General features: G+C 38.2%; 3 protein-coding genes across 7 annotated transcripts in view; 1 reads left to right on the top strand and 2 right to left on the bottom strand.

Annotated features, from left to right (window-relative positions):
- The window catches only part of LOC125673047 (uncharacterized), a 424,666-nt gene that overhangs the window by 300,898 nt on the left and 104,756 nt on the right, over window positions 1-19,012 (top strand). The window lies entirely within an intron of this gene.
- Window positions 1,445-14,524, bottom strand: LOC130053009 (uncharacterized). Of its 4 annotated transcripts, none has more exons than XR_008801440.1 (4): window positions 13,457-14,524; window positions 10,196-10,276; window positions 6,811-7,616; window positions 3,444-3,584 (listed from the first exon to the last, which is right to left on the bottom strand). XR_008801440.1 is itself a non-coding variant. In XM_056159432.1 (3 exons), exons 1-3 carry the CDS (start codon window positions 13,987-13,989, stop codon window positions 3,431-3,433), a joined length of 768 nt encoding a protein of 255 aa, XP_056015407.1. In that variant the 5' UTR covers window positions 13,990-14,524; the 3' UTR covers window positions 1,445-3,430. The 4 variants fall into 4 exon arrangements, 2 of the variants coding, with proteins under 2 accessions (XP_056015407.1, XP_056015408.1); XR_008801439.1 differs by having other exon boundaries at window positions 7,518-7,616; window positions 13,457-14,523; XM_056159432.1 differs by lacking the exon at window positions 6,811-7,616 and having other exon boundaries at window positions 1,445-3,584.
- LOC130053010 (uncharacterized) overlaps window positions 15,837-19,012 on the bottom strand; it is a 4,480-nt gene continuing 1,304 nt past the window's right edge. Inside the window, exons 3-4 of one of the 2 annotated variants that reach the window (XM_056159434.1) lie at window positions 17,556-17,665; window positions 15,837-16,593 (exon numbers count right to left, since the gene is read on the bottom strand). In XM_056159434.1, the coding sequence (XP_056015409.1) occupies window positions 16,315-16,593; window positions 17,556-17,665 (389 nt within the window). In that variant the 3' untranslated portion in view covers window positions 15,837-16,314. Of the gene's footprint in view, window positions 16,594-16,832; window positions 17,666-17,828; window positions 18,878-19,012 lie in introns of those variants that run through there. The other variant, XR_008801441.1, reaches the window with a different exon arrangement.

Here is a 19,012-nt window from a genome sequence, read left to right as displayed (position 1 = left end):
CTCTATGACTTAAAAAATTCTTGCAGTGCTCCTTTTCTGCAGCTGTAGTCAGTAGTTAGTGGCAATGACTGAACTTATAAAAATGATATTGTGTTAGACAATTCTTCACAAAGCAAATATCCTATAAGTGTCTCTATGGTATTTCATCGTACAAAGTCGATATGACATCGACACCAGAATATATCTTTTTCTCTATGAAATCCTCATATAGGAAGGTGAAGATAACGAACAGTGATCCATATCGTAACTCCTATAAGCAATACAAAATAGAGAGGTGGGCAAACACGGACCCCTGGATATACCAGAAGTGGGATCAGGTGCCTATGGGCTATAAGGAGTAAGCACCCCCTGTTGACCGGTTACACCTGCCGTGAACTATATATCTTAATAAGGCAAACGGAGTTACCTTTATTCAATATCATTTTGCCGAAAACGGCCACCTAACAATCTATATGAAACAAGTCAGACAGATTTGACCCAATGATAGGTTGTATTGGCAAAGTAGATTGTTATAACGACCATATGCGGAATGCTGACTTTAAACGAAACAGTTGAAACCCCTTCACCATCAACTTGTTTGTCAGTAGCCTGCCTCCATTTAAAAACTAATCATATACAGAATTTTTTCGCGATTTGTGCTACATTTTGACTATACAGGACCTGTTCCGATGCCGAACAGTCTTGACGTTGTGTCGCATCCTGTGAATGCATGTAGAAAGGGCAAGGATTGACAAACTTCGTTTCCTAAAAAGACGTCTGGTTTTAACGATAATCTTTACTTAGGGGCAAGATCAAAAATTCAATGTCTCACAAAAAACTAAGTTCACATAGTTTTCACCAAGAACCCTCCCCCCTTTAAAACTTAATATGACAAATGTTGAAACTAATCGAATAACAAGAAAAGAAACGTACGATTATAAATAACACTCTGTATACCTTTTCTACTGTTTATTCACAAATGAAAGTGTACATTAAATCTATTAAATGTTCATTAATATGTTTTAAATATTATGTGGTATTCAACAGTCGCTTGTCTTTTTCCCTTTTCCACTAAAGTGTAATCGATGTCGGATGACAGAAATTTGCGGAGTTTTTATTCCCCTTCCCCTAACTAATTGAATTTAAATTTTCATCCGACATTGATTTCGTTCCTTAGGGCAGTTATGTTTATTTCAGAGTTCGTTGCTATTTATGTGCTTTATATATAGACATTTCAAACACAATGTGCATTTTGTATGATCCTCTAAAATTTACGATAAATAACTGTATCCATTTCCATTCTCAATGATCGTGTGCCAGCGTGGCGAGAATTCCATCGTCATCGAAAAACAAGTTTTGTCTTGAATAGATGGCCGGGCGGTCTAGCGCGCTGTTCGCATGCTGCTAGGAGATGTGGTTCCGCAGGTCGTGAGCCCAAGACTAATTAGAAAGAGTAACTACTCGATTTTCCATCAAATCATGATATTATGCGCAAGTGCTTACTTACATTGATTTTTATTATTTATATTATCAATGTTTTATTATCATTATTATTACCCATGAATGACTCCCCAAACCTGAATTTGAAAAAGAAAAGCAAATATACTTTACTTACTTAGTTTTATAAAAGTTTTTAATACAAAACGCTTGCTCAGATGATGAAGATACAAAATAACTGAAATTTTTAACCTGAATGGCTTTCCATACTTTCTTTTTTAACAACCGTAATTCCCCCTTGTAAATTGACACTGATTCTTTAAGATTTCATTTATAATTGATTATTCATAACTTCTAAAGTAAATATTGTGTTTTATAATTAAAATTAATTCAGTAGAAGGTCAAACAAAATATTTTGAAGCTTTATTCGCGAAAGTTCCCCGGGAATGGAAGTCGGCAAAGAATATGAGATGCTGAGCAATATTGTATGTATATAGAAAGTCTTAAAATCACCTTTTTAATACAACTGTTTAGCTGTTTAATCGCGTTTTTATTACATGCACTTTAGATCGTCATGTATAACTTTATTCCGATGACTGTCACAGTTAAGTTACTTCCCTTTACGTGTACGGCGTGCCGTAAACACCACAAAATATCGATGGTTTACTAAAACATTTAAGTCTAAATTTTAAATATTTCCCATTGTCCGATTTTGTCCGATTTTTTGTATGTTGTTAATCACGCTTTTGTTTATTAAATTCCGTCGAGTTTGTTTCTGTTGCAATTACTTTGAGGTGATTTGCTAGATTGACTAGACTAGTTAAACTTCAGTATCTTGAACACCGATATCTTGAATTCTATGGAAATAATAATGGAAGTCCTGACTACATTTTCTTTATGTACTTTAACCTCAACATCTTGAATCCCCTGATATTTTGAAGTTCTGGTGGGTTTTTTTCTCGCCCTATCAAGTCTGAAATATTGCGATTTGACTACATGTATATATATAGCACTTCAGTTGTAAAATGTGAAGTTTTTAATCCCTCATATACGTTATACCTCTAGAAAAACTTCATGGAGCAGACCAAGCTCCTCTTAGAATTTGTCTTATTTGATCTACACTTTATGAAAAGTGAAGATAACTAACAGTGATCAATCTCATACAAGTAACTCCTATAAAGGTGAAGATAATGAACAGTAATCAATCTCATAACTCCTATCAAGGTGAATATAACGAAAAGTTATCAATCTCAGATATGTAGCTGAACTCAACCTAACAGTTGAACCATTATATTGGTGTTGATAAGATTTTATATGATTTTACAAAAGTCTTGAATGACTTTTACACATTAGAATTTCCACTATGCCTAGAAGCTGTGATGTAAATTTGAACTTGTCTGGCCTAGTGGTTCTTGAGAAAAAGATTTTTAAATGACACACCATATTTTTGTAATTATCTCTCCTTTGAAAGGAGCATGACCCTTCATGTGAGTAAACTTTAATCCCCTTCACCCATGGGTGATTTCTGCTATGTTTAATTGATATTGGCCTATTGGTTTTGGAAAATTTTTATTAAAATTTGTCAATGTATTTTTGCTATTTTGCTATTATATCCCCTTAGAAAGGTTGTTGCCCCTTGTTTGAACAAAGGAGGATTTGTGTCAATTTAGTTGGTTGAAATTGGTCAAGTGGTTTAGAAGAAGAAGATGACAATGTGAATAATTTACGACAACAACAACGACAACTGCAGAAAACGGAAAGTTTTGATCAGAAAAGCTCACTTGAGCCTTCCTTTCAGGACTAATGTGAGCTAAAGATTGACAAAGCCTTGCCTTCACTATCGTCAGACAGACAGACTAAAAATAAATCAGAAAAAACTTGCATTCACTACTGTCAGACAGACAGACAGATATAAATTACTCAGAAAAACTTGCCTTCAGTACTGTCAGACAGATAGACATATAAATTACTCAGAAAAACTTGCCTTCACTACTGTCAGACAGACAGATATAAATCAATCAGAAAAACTTACCTTCACTACTGCTACTATTTCCTCTTTTGATGACAATTTCTTTGCGGCTTGGTAGATAAGGGCATCAGGGACAGAAATGATATTCTGGTTTCCAATAGTTATCACTGGATCTGAGCTCCAAAAGTTTTCATGTTCTCTGAAAAATAAACAAGAGGCCCATGGGCCACATCACTCACCTGAGTCACCTTGGCCCATATCTAAAGACTTTCCATATATATTTGCATGTAAAACCTTAGTCCCTATTATGGCCCAAACTACCCTTTGCAAACTTGAATCTACACTATGTCAGAAAGCTTTCATGTAAATGTCAACTTCTTTGGCCCAATGGTTCTTGAGAAGAAGATTTTTAAAGCTTTTTCCTATATTTGTATGTAAAACTTTGACCCCCCCCACCCCCACTTGTGGCCCCATCCTACCCCCCCCCCCCCCCCCCCCCCCAGGGGCCATGATTTGAACAAACTTGAATCAGCACTATGTCAGAAAGTTTTCTTGTAAATATCAGCTTTTCTGACTCTGTGGTTATTGAGAAAAAGATTTTAACTATATATTTGTATGTAAAACTTTGATCCCCCCTTGTGGCCCCATCCTACCCCTGGGGGCCATGATTTGAACAAACTTGAATCTGCACAATGTCAGAAGGTTTTCATGTAAATATAAGCTTTTCTGGCTCAGTGGTTCTTGAGAAGATTTTTAAAGATTTTTCCTATATATTTGTATGTAAAACTTTAATCCCCTATTGTGGCCCCATCCAACCCCAGGGGCCCATGATTTGAACAAACTTGAATGTGCAATATGTCAGGAAGCTTTCAGGTAAATTTCAGCTCTTCTGGCCCAGTGGTTCTTGAGAAGAAGATTTTTAAATGAACCCACCCTATTTTTGCATTTTTGTGATTATCCCCCCTTTGAAAGGGACATGGCCCTTCATTTGAACAAACTTGAAAGCCCTTCACCCAAGGATACTTTTGGCCATGTTTGGTTGAAATTGGCCCAGTGGTTCTGGAGAAGAAGTCGAAAATGTGAAAAGTTTAACAGACAGACAAACAGACAGACAGACAACGGACAAAAAGCGATCAGAAAAGCTCACTTGAACCTTCGGTTCAGGTGAGCTAAAAATGACAAGAATCACACAAAGTTCCTAAGGTGAGACGAATCATTAACAATTCATAATTATTGTGTTCAATTAGTAAATTGTTAAATTTTGTCTTTTATTACAGCATTACATTTAAAGCAAATCCTACCACAGCATGGTTTTGTTTCATATCCCTACACGATCTAAATCAAAATTAGACCATTTGATCCACTCAATCTTTGTGTAGCAATAGTAGGTGGCCGGATCAAAGGATCTAATTTCAACTAAATTGTTCACTACATCAAGGCCTATACATCTTTTGACACTATATCGCAAGACGGTGATTGAAATGTTATGCGAAATTACTTGTGTTAAATGAAATGTTTGTATATATAAGAAGCTCGGTAGATAAGGTATCAGGTTGCAGATTCGCAGATCCCGAGTTCAAATCATACAGTGTCTTTTGTGTCATTTACTGAAAAAAAATTGAAAATCATATCTTTCTCTCCAAAATCGCATATTTTTGGGCCTTTTTGACAAATGCACTGACTACATATCTTCATCTCTATCATGATTAAACCATTTTGTGCTGATTTAATAAACTTTTTTTTTAATTCCGCTCGCGCCAGTAAGTGAGAAAGTTTCCCAGTTTACTTTCAGAAAGTCGGTGGTCTCTTCCCTGACCGTACATTGTATCTGGGTTCTCTCTTCCACCAACAAAATACTGGGCGCCACTATTTAACTGAAAAATTGTTGAATGTGGCGAAACACATTAAAAAAAATTAAAAACATAAACTCTTCCTAGGTGTAATGAGCCACCTTAAAATAGAATTAAATTTATTTCTGACCATATTGAATCTTGTGATGTATGTTAAAAATATTTCTGTTGATTCAGAATCATTCCCTGGATGTCCATATGTTACAGCACAGACATCACCCTGCTCAGCTTAATCTAGTTACATGTAGGAAACCCTGCTCAGCTTACTCTATTTAGGAATACCTGCTCAGTTTACTCTATTTAGGAATACCTGCTCAGCTTACTCTATTTAGGAATCCCCGCAAAGCTTACGCTATTTAAAACTCCCTGCTCTGTTTACTCTATTTAGGAATCCCCACTCAGCTTACTCTAGTAAGGAATACCTGCTCAGCTTACACCATTCAGGAATCCCTGCTCAGCCAACACTATTCAGGAATCCCTGCTCAGTTAACACTATTCAGGAATCCCTGCTCAGCTAACACTATTCAGGAATCCCTGCTTAGCTTACCCTAATAAGGAATACCTGCTCAGCTTACACCATTCAGGAATCCCTGCTCAGCCAACACTATTCAGGAATCCCTGCTCAGCTAACACTATTCAGGAATCCCTGCTTAGCTTACCCTAATAAGGAATACCTGCTCAGCTTACGCTATTTGGAACTTGCCTTACTTTATTTAGGAATACCCGCTCTGCTTATGTTATGTAGTATTCCTGCTCAGCTTACGCTATTTAGAACTCCCTGCTTGGCTTACTCTATTTAGGAATGCCTGTTATGTTTACGCGAATAAGTAATCCCTGTTCAGCTTACGCTATTTAGAACTCCCTGCTTGGATTACATAGGAATACCTGCTCTGCTTACTCTATCCAGGAATCCTTCCTCAGCTTATCCATTCAGGAATCCCTGTTCACCTTACTCTAGTTAGAAATACTTGCTCAGCTTATGCTTTTTAGTAATCCCTGCTCAGCTTACGCTATTTAGAACTCCCTGCTTGACTTACGATATTTAGCAATACCTGTTCTGCTTACGCCATTTAAGAATACCTTATCAGCTTAACCTATTTAGGATCCCTGCTCAACCAACTGTATTTAAGAATCCCTGTTCAGCTTATTCTAGTTTGGAATCCCTGCTCAGCTTACTCTAGTCAGGAATCCCTGTTTAGCTAACTCTATTTATGAATCCTTGCTCAGCTTAATCTATATAGGAATACCTGCTCAGCTTACTCTATTTAGGAATACCTGCTCAGCTTTGTCTATTTAGGAATACCTGCTCAGCTTACGCTATTTAGGAATACCTGCTCAGCTTTGTCTATTTAGGAATACCTGCTCAGCTTACGCTATTTAGGATTCCCTGCTTGGCCTACGCTTTTTGGGAATAATTGCTCTTCTTATGCTATTTAGCTATTTAGCATCCCTACTCAGCTTACGCTATTTAGAACTCCCTGCTTGACTTACTCTATTTAGGAATCCCTTCTCAGCTTACTCTGTTTAGGACTCCCTACTCAGCTTATGCTATTTAGGAATCCCTGCTCAACTTACTCTATTTAGGAATCCATTTCTTGGCTTACTCTAGTAGAGGAATCCCTGCTCAGCTTCCTCTAGTTAGGAATCCCTGCTCAGCTTATTCTAGTTAGGAATCCCTGCTCAGCTTACATAATACAGGAATCCCTTCTCAGTTTACCCTATTTAGGAATACCTGCTCAGCTTACGCTATTTAGGAATCCCTGCTCAGCTTACTCTATTTTGGAATTTCGGCTCAGCTTATTCTAGTTAGGAATCTCTGCTCAGCTTACATTATTCAGGAATCTCTACTCAGCTTACACTATTCAGGAATCCATGCTCAGCTTACTCTATTTAGGAATCCCTGCTCAGCTTACTCTAGTTAGGAAACCCTGCTCAGCTTACGCTATTTAGTAATCCCTGCTCAGCCTACGTTATTTATAACTCCCTGTTTGGCTCAAGGCTCACTCTGTTTAGGAATCTCTGTTCAGCTTACTCTAGTTAGGAATACCTGTACAGCTTATATTATTGAGGAATTTCTGCTCAGTTTATTCTATTAGGGATTTGTGCTCATCTTACGCTATTTAGGAATCCCTGCTCAATTTACTCTATTTAAGAATCGCTGCTTAGCGTACTCTAGTTTGGTATCATTGCTAAGCATACTCTATTTAGGTAACCCTGTTCAGCTTATTATAGTAGGAATCCCTGCTCAGTTTACTCAATTTAGGAATTTCTGCTCAGCTTACTCTATTTAGGAATCCCGTGGGGATCCGGGTCGAAATAGGTCCTCAGTACCCCTTGCTTGTCATAAGAGGAGAGTAAATGGGGAAGTCCTTCTGATGAGACTACAAAAAACCAAAACCGCATGTCACAGCAGATGTGGCATGATAAAGATCCCTCCCTGATCCAAGGCTGTAAGTGCCGAGCATCAGGTCTAAATTTTACAGCCCTTCACTGGCAATGATGACGTTTCCATATGAGTGAAAAATTCTCAAGATTGGGCCATCAAACAATATATACAATTAACCAATCGGATCATTAGAGGCCCTAATGACCCCATCTACATCAGCAAATTGAATTACCAGAGTGTATCTCAGGATGCTGAAACAATTCACGGCATTATTCATTTCAATTCAACCGCTTAGTTTTATTTCTTTTGCAAGTTTTGGTTTGGTTCACTCCTTAATTAAGATATTACATTAAACAAGAGACCCAAGGGCCATAACGCTCACCTGAGTCACCCTGGCTCATATTTAAAAATGTTCCCTATATATTTGTATCCAAAACTTTGATCCCCACTTGTGACCCCATCCAAACCCTGGAAGCCATGATTTTAACAAACTCAAACCTGAAATATGTCAGAAATCTTTCAGGTAAATATCAGCTTTTCTGACTCAGTGTTTCTTCATAAGAAGATTTTTAAAGATTTTCCTATATTTTACATGTAAAACTTTGATTCCCTATGGTGGCCCCATCCAACCCCCGGGGGCCATGATTTGAACAAACTTGAATCTGCATTATGTCAGGAAGTTTTCATGTAAATATCAGCTTTTCTGGCTCAGTGGTTCTTGAGAAGAAGATTTTTAAAGAGTTATCCTATATATTAGTATGTAAAACTTTGATCCTCTATTGCGGCCCCATCCAACACCAGGGGGCCATGATTTGAACAAACTTGAATCTGCACTATGTCAGGAAGCTTTCATGTAAATTTCAGCTTTTCTGGTCCAGTGGTTCTTGAGAAGATTTTTAAATGACGCACCCACCCTATTTTTGCATTGTTGTGATTATCTCCCCTTTGAAACTTTCAAAGGGACATGCCCCTTCATTTGAACAAACTTGAAAGCCCTTCACCTTTACCCAAGAATGCTTTGTGTAAATTTGGTTGAAATTGGCCCAGTAATTCTTGAGAAGAAGTCAAAAATGTGAAAAGTTTACGACACCGACGACAGACAATGGACAAATTTTGATTTGAAAAGCTCACTTGAGCTTTGGCTCAGGTGAGCTAAAACGATCAAATTTGCATTGTTCACAACAGGATTAGTGGAAACTATATATTGGATTTGGCTAATTTAAAACTGTTAATATTGTACTGTTTTTTGCATCTCTAAAGCTAAATTCATTCTTAGAATAATTCAGTTATAGCTCAAGTATCACAATGCTTGCTGTATGGCTGGGGTATCAATTAGTTCTGTCCTACATTCATAAGGAAGAAAATAGAACATCTGGAATAGGGACATAAGGAAGAAAATAGAACATCTGGAATAGGGACATTATATGTTCCCACCTGCTGAGATAGTATTCACAAGAACACCAGACCATATAAACCATGCTGGACAAAGTATGTGCATGACATAGTATCATGTTAATTAGATAACAGGGCTTGAAGCTAACTTTTTATGTCACCAGTCCAGCCGGACTGATGGGTATAACTTCAACCAGTCCACAGAAAAAATTACCAGTCCAACAGAGTTTTCCAGAAAAAACAAGAGGTACTGTGAGCAATGCTCACTAAGAATACCCCCCGCTTACCCCAATCTCCCAAAGGGTGTTGGTAATAGGTATAAACTACCTCTTTTCTGAGTGTAAAAAACAAATGGCATGACAAACCGAACCATATTGCTACTTCGATGTTCAGTGCGCTTGACCTTTGACCTTTTGACCCCAAAATCGATAGGGAACATCTTCATCCCATGGGTAGTCCATATGTATGATATGGTGACGGTAGGTGGAAAGGATAATGCTTTAGAGCCCGGAAACCATATTGCTACTTCGATGTCCAGTGCGCTTGACCTTTGACCTTTTGACCCCAAAATCGAAAGGGAACATCTTCATCCCATGGGTAGTTTATATATATGATATGGTGACGGTAGGTGGAAAGGATAATGCTTTAGAGCCCGAAAACCATTGCGTCTACAGACGGACGGATAGACAGATGGACAACCCGATTTCAGTATACCCCCCCCCCCCCTCAACTTGTTGCGGGGGGTATAATTACCAGTCCAACAGAGTTTTCCAGAAATAATTAAATATATTTCGTTAATGTTATTAACTTAAAATGAAATTTAACTCAATATGCCTCAGACAATATTGTAACACTATTTAAATGTGGAATTTATATTTACGAATCAGATTCATCTGGTATCTACAGATTGAAGCATGCCAAATGTATAAAAATTAATAAGTATATTTTCCAAAATGATGCTTTAGAAAATTAACCAGTCCCATCAGACTGACTAAAACAAATGTTAGCCAGACTTTTAACCAGACACAGACTGATGGGCATACTGTATATGTTAACTTCGAGCCCTGGATAATATCTATGTAATCATGTATACTAGAAGCAACATGAGTTTAATTTTAGATGATGACTTACTTTATTTTTAAATCAAAGATCCTGATAAACAACATGAAGAGTTCTTGTTACATTCCTTCTGTCACGTCTGTGTTGTCACTTCTAACCATGTACAATAACTGCTCACAAAAATCTTGTAATCGGCCATGGATACTGCAAAATACAAACATAGACGTTCATTTCTTTTGTAAACAGATGTGTAACGGGAAGGGAGAAAACACAACAGACCAGACCGGGATTCAAACCCAGGCCCCCTGAATCTATATCACAACAGACCGGGATTCAAACCCAGGCCCCCTGAATCTATATCACAACAGACCGGGATTCAAACCCAGGCCCCCTGAATCTATATCACAACAGACCGGGATTCAAACCCAGGCCCCCTGAATCTATATCACAACAGACCGGGATTCAAACCCAGGCCCCCTGAATCTATATCACAACAGACCGGGATTCAAACCCAGGCCCCCTGAATCTATATCACAACAGACCGGGATTCAAACCCAGGCCCCCTGAATCTATATCACAACAGACCGGGATTCAAACCCAGGCCCCCTGAATCTATATCACAACAGACCGGGATTCAAACCCAGGCCCCCTGAATCTATATCACAACAGACCGGGATTCAAACCCAGGCCCCCTGAATCTATATCACAACAGACCGGGATTCAAACCCAGGCCCCCTGAATCTATATCACAACAGACCGGGATTCAAACCCAGGCCCCCTGAATCTATATCACAACAGACCGGGATTCAAACCCAGGCCCCCTGAATCTATATCACAACAGACCGGGATTCAAACCCAGGCCCCCTGAATCTATATCACAACAGACCGGGATTCAAACCCAGGCCCCCTGAATCTATATCACAACAGACCGGGATTCAAACCCAGGCCCCCTGAATCTATATCACAACAGACCGGGATTCAAACCCAGGCCCCCTGAATCTATATCACAACAGACCGGGATTCAAACCCAGGCCCCCTGAATCTATATCACAACAGACCGGGATTCAAACCCAGGCCCCCTGAATCTATATCACAACAGACCGGGATTCAAACCCAGGCCCCCTGAATCTATATCACAACAGACCGGGATTCAAACCCAGGCCCCCTGAATCTATATCACAACAGACCGGGATTCAAACCCAGGCCCCCTGAATCTATATCACAACAGACCGGGATTCAAACCCAGGCCCCCTGAATCTCTATCACAACAGACCGGGATTCAAACCCAGGCCCCCTGAATCTATATCACAACAGACCGGGATTCAAACCCAGGCCCCCTGAATCTATATCACAACAGACCGGGATTCAAACCCAGGCCCCCTGAATCTCTATCACAACAGACCGGGATTCAAACCCAGGCCCCCTGAATCTCTATCACAACAGACCGGGATTCAAACCCAGGCCCCCTGAATCTCTATCACAACAGACCGGGATTCAATCCCAGGCCCCCTGAATCTATATCACAACAGACCGGGATTCAAACCCAGGCCCCCTGAATCTATATCACAACAGACCGGGATTCAAACCCAGGCCCCCTGAATCTATATCACAACAGACCGGGATTCAAACCCAGGCCCCCTGAATCTATATCACAACAGACCGGGATTCAAACCCAGGCCCCCTGAATCTCTATCACAACAGACCGGGATTCAAACCCAGGCCCCCTGAATCTCTATCACAACAGACCGGGATTCAAACCCAGGCCCCCTGAATCTATATCACAACAGACCGGGATTCAAACCCAGGCCCCCTGAATCTATATCGAGTGAGCTATCTGGTGATCGAATCCGTCCAAGAATAAAACTATAAATTGATCAGCTCTATCTGCTAACATCCAAGTCAAAATTAGGGTAAGGTCAGTAGAAAATGAACAATTGCTTTTGCTGTAACCTTATCTTAAGAGTACACAAAGAAACATTCTGATTTTTATCATACGTACATCAACACACTGAACTTGAGGGGCTCATTTGTTTTTTTTACTATTGATTACTGTAAATTTCAGATGTACTGCTTTCACACATTTTATAATGATTCCTTGAACGATGTGTTTAAAACATTCTAGAGTAACAGCATAATATAGGATTAGTCAGGGTTCTCAGAAAACATGGCAAGTTTTAGACCAGTCACCTGACCCCCACAAAATGTCAAATATAAACCCCTATTTTGACCCTAAAGGTCAGAATGCATACAAACTTGAATCTTCTGTCTTGTAATACATGACCCCCATGCAGGGTTGGCAAAAAAGTGGTCAATATGAGTATTGACCGGGCTGGTGGTCAATACTGGTTAAAACTGGTCAGTGGTCAATACTGGTCAATTGAAAATTATTTGGTCATTATATAGTTTGTGTTATTTATTTGAAATGTTTAAGTGACCATTATGGTAAATACTGTAATTCATAACATACACTATCAGATTATAATATACTTATAAGTCACAATATTAAATAAATAATGTACAAATGACTCTGTTGATTGGGGAAGATGTCAAAGTTTCTGTTCAAATTCCTTAGTTTAACAAGAACTACCTATAAGTATTGTTTTATCAATCTTCATTTTAACTGTTGAATAAACATTTGAGGGGGTGGGTTGGTGATGTTTTCATAACAATAACAGGCACACTGGTCATCTCTGGTCCCAGCCTATGCTTATTAACACCTGTCAACTCTGCTTTCTGTGCTCAGGTAATGTCCAGCTACCTTTTATTCTTAATCTGTCCAGGTACATGTATTCAGAAGTATGTCTCCAATCGTCAAGCTATGCTATAGAACTGTGACCCTCTGGTAGGTACTGAAGATATTGTGGTCAGTTTCAGCAAACCAAATATGTTAAACTTATGAAATTACATTTGATTATCTAATGAAAAATATTAATCAACAATTGATCTATACAATGCAAAGACTTAAACTATCTTTAAGAAATGTACGAAAATAGGAAAATGGACAGTTTAAATCACAATTGACCAGTATTGACCACTTGGGGAGTATTGACCGGGACGGTTAAAACCACTGGTTAAAACCGAGGGCGGTTTTAACCGCCCAACCCTGCCCCCATGTCAAGTTCTTACAAAATACCAGTCCGGGGCCCTTGATTGGTCAATAAAATATCTTGAATCTTCAATTTGCTTGTATTAATCGTTTTGTTTGTATGATTCTTAGGCAGTTGTTTTTGTTTTGTTTCTTCAAAAGGTTTTTACTTTTTATAAATTGCAATATTAAAAGTTTGACTGTATCCCTAGCCCCAGAGTCATTATCTGACAGAGTTCACAAACTTGAATTTTAATATCTACATTAAATATGTATCTGTGCACAACACATACGTTTACCTTCCACAAGCATCTGCAATAAAATCTTTAATTGTTTCATTCTTTCCAACTATATACAACTTTTTCCATTTTTTCATCCACTTTCCGAAAGCTGTTTCACGGAATGGTTTTCTAAGTTCAACAATCAATTCCTGAAGTTGTTGTTTAGGTACATTAAATATGGAATCAGCATCCATTGTAAACACATCCGTACATGCTTTTATACAGCAGTGGTACTTCGCATCTAGTTCAGGGTCCCGAGATCCGTAAATATCTGCAATAACTTCAGGTAGAGTGTGGGTGTCATTATTTCTCAAAAAATCCGTGTATCCACAAGTAAATACACATAAAGGTGACGTCACAGAGCCATCAACAGTCACATGAATCTGCGATAAATGTACCCCTATCCACTCACTCGTTTTCTGTGGCAGTTCACGGATCGCCGGGTCTGCAGGACTCACAGTTGAAGTTACATAGTCATTGTCATGTCTTCTTTCGGATTCGCTCGATAGTTTCGTCTTCTTTCTTGGAGATTCGCACGTGGTTTCATCCATATCAGCCGCACGCACGTGTATCTTGGGGTTAGGCTTAGTGATGCTCGTGTTATGACGTCCTGTGAGACTGCCGCTGGGTGACAAAACAGAATTCGTTGTTGGAACAGTCACATCGTTCTATCTCAGCGCCATCTTGTGTAAACATGACTATATTTCGGTATCACGGCGTTTCGGTACCGGACGTTTCGGCACCGCAACATTTCGGAACAAGTGTTGTATTCACGTATATGTAGGGATTCTAAAAATCATTGTTATTTTATTCCTTTAGATCTGGTATATGTATTTCCAAATTTAGAATTGAAATTTTATTGTTTTATTTAATGTTGATCTGTAGGGAAAGCATTTTTACACGTGATATCAACTTTGATACCTCTTGTCTGTTTCACGATCGCAGTGGAAATTGAATTCTATCAGGTACCAAATTTATGGTCAGATATTGGGATTGCGTTTCTTTGATTTGGTTATGCTTGTACTCCCATAAGCAATACAAAATAGAGAGTTGGGAAAACACGGACCCCTAAATAGACTAGAGGTGGGACCCCAGGCGCGAATCCAGAATTTTTTTCCAGGGGGGGGGGGGGACCTTTTCACAAAATCGAACCCGTGATATAACTCATTTTTCTTATAAATCGTTATACTGTAATTTTTTTTTTATATCTTTGCAAATTCTAGGGAGGGGGGGGGGGGGGGGGGGGGGGCTCTAGATCCGCGCATGGACCCGATGTCTAGGGGGAGTAAGCATCCCATGACGACCGACCACACCCGCCGTTAGCCCTATAACTTGATCAGGTAAACGGAATAATATGTTGTCAATTCAATTGAATATAATTTCTCTGATATCAACATCTAGATGTACGTTGTATGTACGACTATTAGAAATAGTGTTGATGACGGTATCATTTTAAAAATAGAAATGGCAACAAAGCAAAGTAGCATAAGTAGAGGAAGATGTTACTTGACTAACTCATTCTAAAAGAAAGATTTGGAATGCTTTTTAAGGGAGGTATCATGTTCTTAGTTATTGGAAACAACATAAATTCTAATGAACTTTAAATTTTAATTTTTTTTGGCTCAAAAGTTGGAGGAGGCAGCTGCCTCCTCCGCCTCCATGTAATTTACGGCCCTGGGATGTCTGTATACTTATGTTTATGTCGAGTTTTTACTTTCATTTTAGATATAAGGAATTACAGATAGTTTGTTGGGTATGCGGGCATTTTCACAAGTCAAGGGTTATTGATTCGTTACCTCGCACTAACGAATCAATAACCCTTGACTTGTGAAGATGGGTATGCGGGGTGATTTTAACTAAGTCTAAATCTGTTGTACTTCACCTACACTACAGTTGGTAAGGGATTAATGAGTGAAAAAAAAAAAATTCTGAGAGAAACATAAAACAAAGAAACAAACAAATCATTTTTTTTTTTTTTTACTATTGTTTGTTTATAAGCTGTGTTACTCCGAATTCGACAATTCTTCACTCTTAAGGAGGCGTCACGAGCTGTGCTAGAGGAACTGCTACAGATTCTGGTCATTAAATGGCGCTTTCGTCTGATTGAAACCTCATGAAGTATCAAGCCACTTTGTATGTGAAATGTTCAATTTTGTAAGAAAAAAGAAATTTGGCTAGCAAATACCTTTTTTGTTGAATTTCGGAAATTAAAAGGAGTCCTTGTAATGGGACAAACGTCCGCCCCGGTTTTTCTTTGTTTTTTTTTTTTTTGTTTTTTTTTTTTCCTGAGCACATTAAGATTATAAGGCAGGCTCCCTACAAAACACGTTATATCCGGCCAATGTTAGTTTCCTTCAAATTCTCCTTTCTACCTAAACATGATAACAATGACCACATATATCGCTCTGTTCTATTATCCTTTTTATTGATTTTTTATTTAAGTAACACAGTTACAACGTAAAACATTTTAACCAATCACCGTACTCTACCCAACCTTGCGAGGTTTGTATTGTACATGTATATCTGACAAACGGCTTCTTAGATTAAGTTCCGAGTAACATCACCCAATATTTACCTTATAGAGGCCAAGCTAACTAGATTAACCTTGTCCCGCGCAGTGTGAATGTCAGAATGGAGTCTGGGTCTAATCAAACACTCTATCACCCCCCCCCCCCTCGATTATTATTCACATCAATAACTCCTCCCCCGATTATTATTCACATCAATAACCCCTCCCCTGATAATCATTCATATAATAAGCCTGCCTCAAAGTTCATCTGTGACGAATTATCTTTTTAACCAATGAAAGCGTTTCTTTCGGTTGTTCTGGAAGTCAATGCACTCAGCTATTCAAGAAATATGTACCAGTTTTTATTTCACCATTTGGGTATTTTGAAGAGCTCAGTGCTTGCTATGATGGCCACCTGAGCAGATTTAAGTAGGCTGTTACTTTTGGAGTCAGTGTCACTCTGAGCATTTCTTTTGTAATCATCAGCGGACCGAGTGTTTCTTTTGTAATGGTTGTCAGTCTGAACATTTCCCGTGAACACATTCCCGCCGTTATCCGTCTCCTCGGACTGTTTCGGACTTTTACCGGATTTTTGGTTTGATGACCTTACTGCATTAACAATGACCCCAGTGACGACAGCGAGAATCTATTGAACAGAAAAAAATGTATTTAATCTTTAACTGTAAAACAGTTATTATTTGTGTCAGAGTTTCTATTATTATATTTCTATCAAATGAACCCTAGCGCAAACATCCGTTCTTCCAAGGACCCCATTGGAAACAAGACTTCGAGCTTTCATGGGTTATCCTTGGTATGCATGTATGTTGGTATGTATGCATATACCAAATAAACACTTATTTTACTTCTCCTGGGGGGGGGGGGGGGGTGAGATATTATATATGAATAGTATTTCATTCATGTATATATATATAGAAAATATGTACATAAGATTAGACAGCAGGTATAATGCCGATATAAACCTCTCCATAGGTGTTAGAATATGTATGGTTTATCTTATCTTTTTCGATGAACACAAAGATCCTGTTAAACTCATTTCATATTGATCAATTTATTGTGTTGGTATATAGTGTATCTTAGTGACAACATGGCTTACATACACAACCATATATAGCATACACACAAACAGGATCTAACCGTCATTGAGTCTGGTCACAGTCACTATTTATCAAAGTCTGGAATAAGAGATGATATATCGTTCACCTATATGAATATTCTTCTTAAACAATGCAACGAACTTCACTTGATCACAATCTAAGGCCGGTAAGTGCGGTGATCTCTCTCTCTCTCTCTCTCTCTCTCTCTCTCTCTCTCTCTCTCTCTCTCTCTCTCTCCCCCCCCCTCTCTCTCTCTTAAATTTACTATCATGGTGTAACATATTGGTAGAATAAGCAAAAATAATAAAGAAATATTAAAATCAATCATGAAAACAATGTCTAATCTTACTCAATCGCGAACTAACGTAAATTTATCTTGTGTGTATGTTGTTCAATCGTGTTACTGCGTGATTTACAGATAACGCTAAACGTAATATTCAATACAACCACCTTTCTCGTTATTCAGGTTCATTACAGAAATTTTAACAATTACCTCAATCAAAGTATAAACTGATGCTGCCAAACATAAATCAAAGGACCATCCCCGTGACAACTCCGTGTAATCTGTTACAATGAGCATACACCCGGCAAATCCCAGAATTCCTGTCGGTACATATAAGAAAAAAGAACAATAAATAAAAAATAAAAATTTCTCACACAGCAAATCCCATAATTTCTGTCAGTAAATATAAAGAAAAAAAACACCACCTCCCCCCCCCCCCCCCCCCCAAAAAAAAATAAATAAATAAGAAAAGAAAAGACTCACATACAACAAGAACGAGTCAAACACGTGTCAAATCGTCATTTCATGTTTCCCGAATAATCTCTAAAACACCAAGCGTAGTCACTTGTAAGAATAGAAAAACCGCTAAGAAATACCTATCTAATTATAAATACCTTAAAGTGCGTAAAATATCAATAAGTTAATGAAACATAACAGCTGAAAATCACATGATTTTGACTTATCTCCATATTTGGTAACGATTTCCGTGTTTGAACGATGGTAAGGGGAAATAGTCCAAGATGGACACAATCTAATCTAAAACAAGTCATCGTATAATATACATGTAGTTTAGCGCTATTTATTATCCCAATTAAGAAGAAAGGGGGGTCTATATTTTTAACAATACTAACAATGCGGCGAAATAAGTCACGGAGTACGTGGAATACATATATTCACAAGCGGACAGACGACGCTAAAGATCCGGATTTAACTAGATTGAAACAGAATGTGTCTTCATAGTTGCAAATGACCAAAAAAAAATGGATTTCATTAGACATGAAGCAGAAACACACAGTGAATGTAAATATACGTCATTAACTGTCACGTGTCGATCATGGAGACTGTCTTTCAAATGTTCAAATTAATTTTTTTATTTTTACATGCGGGAGAAATCAATTCCTGGAACTTTGTATTGGCGGACCCCTGGGCATACCAGAGGTGAAATGAGGAGTACACATCCCCTGTCGACTGGTGACACCTTCAGTGAGTCCCATGACTTGGTTAGATAAATGGAGTAATCTGTAGTCAAATTAGTATGTACAAAACAGGCTAACAACACTCGATGTGGTGACGAAGTTTTGCACGGAAAACCTGTGTCTTAAGATGACTTAGGAAATACAGTCTTAATCGATGTCTGATTCTATGTAGGAAGTTGAATCAATCCTTCATTTTTGTAAAGTCATCAACTATTTAATTGATACTAGTAGTTTCAAGATATTCTGCATCGAAAAATCTTGTATATCTTTTATAACATTACATACTATTTTTCACGTCCAAACACAACATCTTGTTGAGGAATTAATCTTACTTGATATTGGATATAGTGTTACCTGATATTGGATATAATGTTATAATGACGAGTGAACAACTGAGGAATTAATCTTACCTGATATTGGGTATAATGTTATCTGATATTGGATATAATATTACCTGATATTGGATATAAT

This window comes from Ostrea edulis, chromosome 3, assembly GCF_947568905.1.
Source record: "Ostrea edulis chromosome 3, xbOstEdul1.1, whole genome shotgun sequence".
NCBI classification, from domain to species: domain Eukaryota; kingdom Metazoa; phylum Mollusca; class Bivalvia; order Ostreida; family Ostreidae; genus Ostrea; species Ostrea edulis.
This window is presented reverse-complemented; position numbering and strand designations above follow the sequence as displayed.